Genomic DNA, 9,054 nt, shown 5'->3' on the forward strand with positions numbered 1-9,054 from the left:
GCTTGACACCAAATTAGCACTCAGCTCTGGCTCTCTGGCTGGGTTTCACCCTCCCCTTCCTCTCCTCCCTCCTCTCCACCAGCCCAGGGCCAGCAGGCGGGAGAGCGGCCAAGAAAGCCCAGGAAATGCCGTGCCGGAGGATTAGGGTAGCCAGCGGGCTGAATGTCCAGCTGCAGAGCTGGAAGTGGCAAACTGGTTTTGAGTCCGGACCCTGCTGGAATCCAGAGGGGCAGGGACCAGCGTCCTGAGTTCACCGCTGTTCGGTGTTTTTCTCCTCCTTTTGTTGCCAGAGGTTCCCAGGAGCGTTCACAGAGGGGGCGGAGCCTGAAATAAAGCCTCTGATTGGCTGCTTTCATTTTCGAGGCTTGTCAATTTCCAGCCAGACAGGGCAGGGGTGTAAAGGATTTAAAACTCAGAAAATACTTAGGTTAGAAAAGGAAGGAGGGAAGACGCGGCAAAGGAGGGACAGGGGAGGGAGCAGAGGTAAAAGATCCTTCGCCAGTTGTCTGGAATGGTTTGTCAAATCCTGGGGGCTGAGGGCGGGGACTGGACGGTGCCCGCTGAAGTGGAGTGGCTGTTTCGTTTGAGAGAAGAGAGACAAAGGGAGATGCTGCGAAGAAACCTTTTAATATGTGGTCTTCGTATTAAGGGAGCGGGGGAGAGCTGAGAGGCTGCTTCCCTGAACCACAGCCCCAACTCTTGGGCCACGAATCCCCCTCCCCCTTCTCATGTGAGCTGCCTGTAGGACCCTCTCTTCCTTTAGGGCCCTGTAAGGCTCCCTTTCAGTGCCCAGAGTCAGTTCTTCACTTGTGCCGAAGCCTGGAGCGGGACCATCTGCTTCTGCAGCTCCTCTTGCTGCTTCCTCGTTTTCCCTCTCCTCCTGTGGTGGTGGGGACAGGAGAGTGGTGTCCTGGGTAGAAGCCTCCAGACCAGCTGGGGTCTTCCACGGGGCTCTCCAGGCAGCTGTGCCCAGCTACCAGCTCTCTGCCCCAAACAGCTACCACTCTCCAGAGCCAGGAGGGACCCCAGGAGACTTTCAGCTGATTGGGGAGGGGCGAGGGGACACAGGGACAAGGACCCCCACCCCTCCACTGGGAAGAGGAGGCCTAGGTTTGAGTCTCAGTGCTACCCCAGCCTGGATGTGTGACTCGGGGCGAGTTCCTGCTTTTCACTGGATGGGGGCCCACCTGTTTTCCACGTCTTGCACTGTGTCTGGCAGTGGCTGGCCCAGGGTCTCCGGCAGGAGGGCAATGGCAGCGCTGGCAGCCACTGGGACAGCACCGTAGATAAAGAGAGGCACGGAGGGGTAGAGCTCGGCGGTCATGCTCACCAGCGGGCTCACAATGCTGCCCACTCGCGCTAGGGTGCTGCCCATTCCCAAGCCCGTCTGCCTGTGGGATCCAGGGGGTTGGGTGTTGGTTAGTGTTCTGGCACAAATGCTGAGGTCCCAGCTGAATTTGGGGTCAGGGCAGCTCAGGCCCAGCCCCAGGAGACTCCCTGGTACCTGCTCTGTTCCCCATTTTATCAGCTAACCAATTTGGCATTTATTTTGGAGATAATAATAAAAAGAATAAGTTGGGAAGAGTTCTGGCCAGAGAATCAGGACATTGATTTTTGCCTTTGCCCTTAACTTGCTATGTGACCTTGGACAAGTTTCTTTTCCTCCCTGAACCTTGGTGTCAAATTAGCTGAGCTTGGTCAGTTGTTCTCAGATCAGCTGGGGGACTTGATTTTCAGTTGCCCTAACCCCAGTCAGAGGAGGTGGGCTTCCCCAGTGGCTCAGTGGTAAAGAATCCACCTGCAATTCAGGAAACATGAGTTCAGTCCCTGGATCAGGAAGAGCCCCTGGAGAAAGGAATGGTAACCCACTGCAGTATTCTTGCCTGGGAAATCCCATGGACAGAAGAGCCTGTTTGGCTACAGTCCATGGGGTTGCAAGAGTTGGACGTGACTTAGTGACTAAACAACATCAGCCCCACACAGACCTGTTGGATTAGAATTCCTAGGGTGAAGGGACCTGGAATCTTCATATTAATATGTTAAGAACATTCTCTATGAGAGCAGAGGTTAAAAACGTTGATAATAGGGAGATAAACTGCTTGGATTTGAATCCAAGCTTCCTGACTTAGAAGCTGTGTGACCTGGGACAAGTCACTTAACCTCTCCGTGGCTCAGTTTTCTTATGTGGAAAATGAGAATTATCATAGTACCCACCTCATAAGATTGTTATGAGGGCCAAAAGAGTTGATATTTGTAAAAAGTTTGACAGTGCCTTTATACTATTGTTCTTTCCTCTGAAATCCTTTGAGGGTATAGGACAATAACCATGACCTCTCAGGGTTCTCATTCCAAGTTGCCTAGGGAAGCTTGGCATTTCTTTGATATCTCATGTGAATTTTGCATCCCATTCTGTATTTGTTGTTGTTTTGCATCCCACTCTTCAAACAGACATGTTTCTTGTGTCTTAATGCAAAACTATCCCCTCCTCCCAACCTTGGCACTCAAAAAAGTAGTGCTGTATTTATCTGTACAACTACCAGAACAACCGCTATTAAGTGTGGCTCTTGTGCTAGAAAACTCCTTTTCATGGTTGTGGTCTTCCGTTTCAGACATACCATTTGGTTTAAAGATGGCATTTCGATTTGGTGGCAGATTAGATCTTTTAATGGCATTTAGATCTTCTAACTTGTGCCTTGGAGATCTGGGGGGACTTCAGTTAATTGCCTCTGAGATGTGTCTTCTTGGCTCCCCACCCTGTCCCAGTTGGTGGCCCCCTTTGACATGTGCCCTAGGGTCTGACCTGTATGCAGGGGGAATGTTTTGCCCCAAAGTTCCTCCCATTAAGCTCCCACTCACCGGATCATTGTGGGGTACACCTCCCCAGTGTACAAGAAGATGCAGTTGAAGGAGGAAGCCAGACAGCCCTTCCCCAGCACAGCAAGAGAGGTTCGGACAATGGACTTATCTAGAGAAAAAGGAGGAGGTCAGCGGGATCTTGGGAGAGGGGGTTGAGAAGTTGGGTCACTTCTGGGGATGTGGCCAAGGACGAGGGACCAAGGTGCTCATGGGTGCTCACCCTTGGGTACCACCCCATTGATGAGGATGCAGATGCCTGCCAGCAGCAGTGAGGCCATCTGGGCAGGCCGGCGGCCCACATTGTTGATGACAAGGAAGCTCACAAGCTTGGCAGGCAGGTCCACAGCACCAAAGATCACCTGGATTAGGTAGATGCTGACCCCAAAACCCTGAAGGTCCATGACCAGCCCGTAGTAGGCAAAGCTAGTGGCAAACCTAGTGGGGAGGGATGAGGGGTATGGAGTTTGTTAGGAAGCTTAAGGAGGGGGTGCTCATCCCAAATGGGTGAGCTGCACAGGGTACCTTGCTTAAGAATCTACAGTCTACCTTGGCTAATATTTCTTCTGACATTTAACATGCACTTTAGATATTGGGGTAGTCCTCTAATACTTTGTCCACCTGATGCGAAGAGCTGACTCATTGGAAAAGACCCTGATGCTGGGAAAGACTGAGGGCAGGAGGAGGAGGGGACAACAGAGGATGAGATGGTTGGATGGCATTACTGACTCGGTGGGCATGAGTTTGAGCAAACTCTGGGAGATAATGAAGGACAGGGAAGCCTGGCATGCTGATGTTCATGGGGTTGCAAAGAGTCAGACACGACCGAGAGACTGAACAACAACAAAATCCTCTAATCCCCCAGATTTCTTAATCTGTGTCTCTAGTGTATTAGGGAATTTTCACTTAGTTGCCAGGTAGGATTTATATAGTTTTAGTCTTTATTTCATCTTGGATATCAAAGCAATATCTTTAGGGGAAAGGTGTTGGGAGAGGCCAGAGTTTTCCACGACCTGTCTGTAGTCCTGGGATGGGTATTGTGTTTCTTAAGATGCCAAGAGCCCAGAAAATAAAGCTCAGGTTATTGGACAGAACCCCAACCTGGAGCAAACTCCAAATTGGAAACAAAGAATTCAGTGGCAGGCTTGTTCCTTCTGACCATGTTTCTCTTAATTGTCATGGGATTGCTAGACGATGGGGTTAGGATGGTGGCATGTAAGAAGGGTAACAGGGAATGTTGCAATGTGAAAGGAAGATTTTTCATTGGTATCAACCTTGGCCAGAATCTGCTTTCAGAGATGAGCTTTGGGCATCTTATTGTTGTGCCAGTGTTTCTGGCAGACACCACAAGGCTAGTAAATGCTCCAGAAGTTTTGCAAGCCAGCCTTCGTGATATAATTCTGCAGACTCTGGGGGCCATCAATCTTGATGAGGTGTCTCCATATTGGAACAGAGCTGATAAAAGGAGAAGAATATGGAGAGATTGATGCCCAGTTGGGGACCAGAGGCAAATTGAGGCTGGAGGTTGTTTGATTCCTTAAGACTCTTTATGCCTTTCACAGCTGGTCTGTTGACTTCCTCCCTCTTGTCTGCCTTCTTCTACCCACTGTGGTCCACTCCTTCCCCAACCAGCCTCTTGTCTCTTGGTCTGTCTGTCTGTCCATCAGTCTGTCTGTCTGGGCCTACCACAGCATGGAGAGGCAGAGGAAGAGGCGGCGAAGGGCAGGGCAGCGTATCAGCTCCAGGGCTGAGGCCTGGCTCTTGCCTGTGGTCAGCTCCTTCTTCAGACTGGCCTGGAGCGCCTGCCGGGATGGATGGGGCTCAGGGCTTGGACTCCCCCAGGAGCTCCTCCCAGCCTAGCCCCTTACTCAAAGAAGCCCTCTGAGTCCTGGGTTTACTGATGGGTGGGATGTTGCAGGAGATCTCGGGGGTCTTACCTCCATACTTAGATTGGCTCCCTCTTCCTGCTTCCCATTGATCCAGGCCACTCTCTGCAGGTTTCTCAGGGTGAGGTCCAGCCTCCCGGAGGAAGCGTACCAGCGGGCCGACTCGATGAAGAACCTGGGGGCAGGAGTGAGCGTAGGTGTTGGCGTGGCTGCAGTTCCAAGTCATGTGGGCTGGAGGTAGGGCGGGCTTTCCAGAGGGCTGCAGTGGGATTTCCTCCAAGGCTGGGAGCCCAGGACTATACCAGAGCCCTCTCTCTAGGACCACAAAACGGTGTTCAGCTTGGTAATGACTTATTCCTCAACATGGGGTCTTGGTTCTTGGGTGCTGGGTAAAGGGAGCAGGGCAGACAAGCTGGAGAGCTGAGGAGGCTGGAGAATTGGATACCTTTGGGCAAGTCCTTCCACCCACAGCCTCAGTTTCCCCATCAGTTACACTGAATCCCTGGCCTGGGTTTGACCTTCTTGGACTCTGCAGGTGGAGTGTACAGCAAGATCTGGGGAAGTCTCATCCCCTCACATCTGTCTGGGCCCTACGTACCAGGAGTAGATGAAGAAGGCAAAAAAGGGCGCAGAGACCAATAGCTGTAGGTAACGCCAGTGGGGCACAGCATAGGCCATACCAGCCAGGAGAAACTGGCCCAGGCTGTAGACATAGCCGGTCAGGGTGCCCACGTAGGCCCGTGTGTGGATGGGCATCCACTCTACATCTGGAAAGAGGGTTAGAACAGAGTGGTGCAACTTACTGGGTGCCACGTGGTGGAGACCCCTGGGGCCCGCTGAGACTCCCACTATCTGTCCAAACCTTGGTTTGTCCCAGAGCTCAGTGGGAGATACATCAGATGAGGTTGGGGGCCATGGAAGGGGGACTGGGGGGGGGGCTTGTGGTGGAGGTAGGGATGGGGAGGTAAGTTTGGAATCCTCAGGAGTTGCCCCTCCACTTCCTTGCTGTGTGTTTTTGCTCCTCTCCAACCTACTGTCCTGGCCAGGGTCCTATTTCCCTTCGGAGCACCTCTGACTACTCAGTCCATCCTCAACAGCAGTCACTCCTCTGGTCCTTCTTAGCCTGGGCTGGATTTCAGCCTCAGTGACCAGAGCAGCTCAGAGGAGACAGAGACTTTCTGCCATCCCGGAGAGTTGAGGTGGGAATGGGAGCACCTTTCTGCTGAGGTCTGAAGAGGTCCAGCTTCATTCCTTGTGGGCTTCAGTTGTGTCCGACTATATGTGACCCTATGGACTGCAGCCCACCAGGCTCCCCTGACCATGGGATTCTCCAGGCAAGAATACTGGAGTGGGTTGTTGTGCCCTCCTCCAGGGGATCTTCCCAACCCAGGGATCAAACCTGTGTCTCTTACATCTACCTGCACTGGCAGGTGGGTTCTTTACCACTAGCACCACCTGGGAAGGGGCTTCCCTGATATCTCAGTTGGTAAAGAATCTACCTGCAATGCAGGAGACCCTGGTTCGATTCCTGGATTGGAGAGATCCACTGGAGAAGGGATGGGCTACCCACTTCAGTATTCTTGGGCTTCCCTTGTGGCTTAGCTGGTAAAGAATCCGCCTACAATGCAGGAGACCTGGGTTCAATCCATGGGTTAGGAAGATACCCTGGAGAAGGGAAAGGCTACCCACTCCAGTATTCTGGCCTGAAGAATTCCATGAACTGTATAGTCAATGGGGTCACAAAGAGTTGGACACGACCGAGCGGCTTTCACTGACACTGGCCTGGCCGCCTGGGAAGCCCTACTTTAGTCCAGAGAATCTCAAATCCTTAGATTCTCTTTTGGGCTTGAGGAATGACCTTGGGGGAATCCTGTCCCTTCCCCCTAGCCTCAGGTTCTCCATCTGAGAAACAGAGCCAGGGGGGTGACCCATCTGAGGATGCATGTTGATGAGTCATGGACAGGCCATGCTCCGTCCATAAATGTGTTTGGTCTACATAATGCTGGCTTGGCTTATATTAAAATATGAGAATTAATTGCAAATGTTAAACAGTTGGGATATTTGACAGTAATAAAAGAGGGGCAGGGGCAGATCTGATAGCCCCGATGCTTCTTGTCTGGAGCAGCTGAGTGGCAGCAACCCCTCTGGATGGGTGTGTCTCTCTTTTGGAGACAGTCTTCACGCTCTCTAATGCCTCTCAGCTCCTCAGTCATTTATGGGAACTGCCTGGCCCTAACAATGGAGTTTGTAGTTGCATGTCTAAAGAAGAGGTCAGGATAGTGTGAGCTCCAGGACGAAGGCTGTATGCTGGCTGCAAGGGCAGAACAGGCTGAGTGCCAGAAGGGTGGGCTGGGAGAGGAGGCTGGAAGGGGGCTGTGGGGCTGGGTGGTTGGAGGGCGAGGGTGGGGGCCTGCCCTGCCCTCCCAGGCCCCTCACTCAGTGTCATGCAGTTGAGGACAACGCCAGCTGTTGACATGCCCGAGAGGAACCGGAAGGCGCAGTAGGCGGGGAAGTTGGGAGCGAAGGCAGCACAGGTTCCCGACACAGCTGTCTGCAGGTAGTTGAAGATCAGCACCTTCTGGCGGCCCAGCCTGTCAGGGGAGGGGAGGCCTGCAGCAGGGGTTTTGAGGACCAGCAAGGGCCAGGCCAAACTGGGAGAGGCGCTGGCCTGGGACCGTGACGTATCATGAGGCTGATGCTGTATATCCTCAGTCCAGCCCCAGTTAGGCGTGCCAACCACCCACCGTGGCCCTCCCGAATTCAGCCAAGGAGTCCCCAGTCCCAGCCTGGCTCCTTGGCCCTGCCCAGGACTGACCTGTCTGCTAGGCACCCGAATGTCATGGCTCCAAGAAGCACTCCCATCATGTATAAGGACTGAGCCAGCTGGCGTAAGGCCCTGTGAGAGCACACGAGGTCCCACTGTGGGGAGAGGGAGCAAAGGTCAGGCCAAGGTGAGCCTGGGCTTCAGGGAAGCCCCCTACCCTCCTTCCAGCTGGCTCTCTGAGGCCGGAACACCCCCTTCCTCAACACTTCTGTTTGGTCCCGGAAACCGAGACTCTTTTCTTGACCCTGCAACTCCACGTTCCCTTTTCTACAAAGGCCCCCATCTGGAACCCTTTCTCCGTTGAGACTGTGTGTGTGAGTGTGTGTGTGTGGTGGAGGGGATGGTAAGATGGGGACACAGGGGTTGGGAGAAGAAGCTGGGGGCCCAGGGCTCCTCACCTCAGTGACGATGGTGGAAGGGAAGGTGCTGTTGTCGTAGATCCAGCCGTGGGGGCAGGGCTCTGTGGCCCCTGTGCCGTTGGTCTCTGTGCCATTGGGAAAGGGCGGTCCCCGCTGGGGGAAGGTGAAGAGGAGGCAGGACTCGGGCCGCCCCTGCCCATCCCGGGGCAGCCAGGCCTCCAGGTCCCCGTCCTCGCTGAGGTTGGTGTCGGCAGGTGGGCGGCAGTGGTGGGTGGGGATGGCGGCGGTGAAGTTCTGCAGGGTGTTGTGGGAGGCCAACAGGATCAAAGGGAGGATCACCAGGGTGACCTGGATCTTCTGGAAGCGGCCGACGCCCCCCAACTGCAGCAGGAGGTCATTGAAGGCCATGGGGCCAGGCCTGGCCAAGTTGGCTGGGGGCTAAGGACGTCCGGTCCCAGGCCCTCCGTCTCTGTGGCCCTCCGCCTGCTGCCCTGCACTGGAGGAGACGGAACGCTGTTGCTTCTGCAGCCAAGTCGCTCCTGGAACTGAATCTGAGCTGGCTCTGTGGGGGGACAGCAGCCCGGCCAGGCGGCCCCTCCTTCCTTCTCTCTCCTAGTTTTGTCCCTCCCTTTCTTTTGCGGCCTCTCCTCACTTGGTGGGGGAGGTGTCGCTCCACTTTCAGGGTCTGCTGTAGCCCTGACCCCTACAGGGGCAGTATTTAATCCTTGGCCTGGAGGGAATGAGTTAAAGTGTGACTTGGTATCAGAAGGATTAACCCTCTGGGTATCCTGGTATCAGTGGAATTTCTCCAAGTGGGTATAAAGGGCAGGAGAGGGTGGACTGAAGTGGCAGTGGTGGGAGTGGATGTCCTGGGAGGACCCACCTGAGCATCTGGGGGCAAGAGGGGATACGGTGGGACCTTTTTGTCTTCCTTTTAGTAGGAAGACTGGATTCTGGGAAATGTGTTGGCCTCTTGTGGGGCTTCTGTCCTTTTTAGTGGGAAGGATCCAAATGGACCATTTTTGGGAGAAGTTGCCAGAGAAAATACAGGATGCCCAGTTAATTTGGATTTTAGATCAGCAAATATTTTTTTTTTCTTTTGTATAAGTATGTCCCTAACATTACACGGGCT

General features: G+C 53.7%; 1 protein-coding gene across 1 annotated transcript; it reads right to left on the reverse strand.

Annotated features, from left to right (window-relative positions):
- Nucleotides 1-608: 608 nt before the first annotated feature.
- On the reverse strand, nucleotides 609-8,454 carry LOC109554208 (solute carrier family 22 member 6). Its single transcript, XM_019954523.2, has 10 exons — nucleotides 7,962-8,454; nucleotides 7,555-7,658; nucleotides 7,176-7,330; nucleotides 5,338-5,506; nucleotides 4,791-4,914; nucleotides 4,540-4,655; nucleotides 3,077-3,291; nucleotides 2,857-2,965; nucleotides 1,188-1,391; nucleotides 609-880 (listed from the first exon to the last, which is right to left on the reverse strand). Exons 1-10 carry the CDS (start codon nucleotides 8,328-8,330, stop codon nucleotides 796-798), a joined length of 1,650 nt encoding a protein of 549 aa, XP_019810082.2. The 5' UTR covers nucleotides 8,331-8,454; the 3' UTR covers nucleotides 609-795.
- Between the last annotated feature and the right edge of the window lie 600 nt (nucleotides 8,455-9,054).

The sequence above is a fragment of the Bos indicus genome, chromosome 29 (genome assembly GCF_029378745.1).
Source record: "Bos indicus isolate NIAB-ARS_2022 breed Sahiwal x Tharparkar chromosome 29, NIAB-ARS_B.indTharparkar_mat_pri_1.0, whole genome shotgun sequence".
Lineage (NCBI taxonomy): Eukaryota > Metazoa > Chordata > Mammalia > Artiodactyla > Bovidae > Bos > Bos indicus.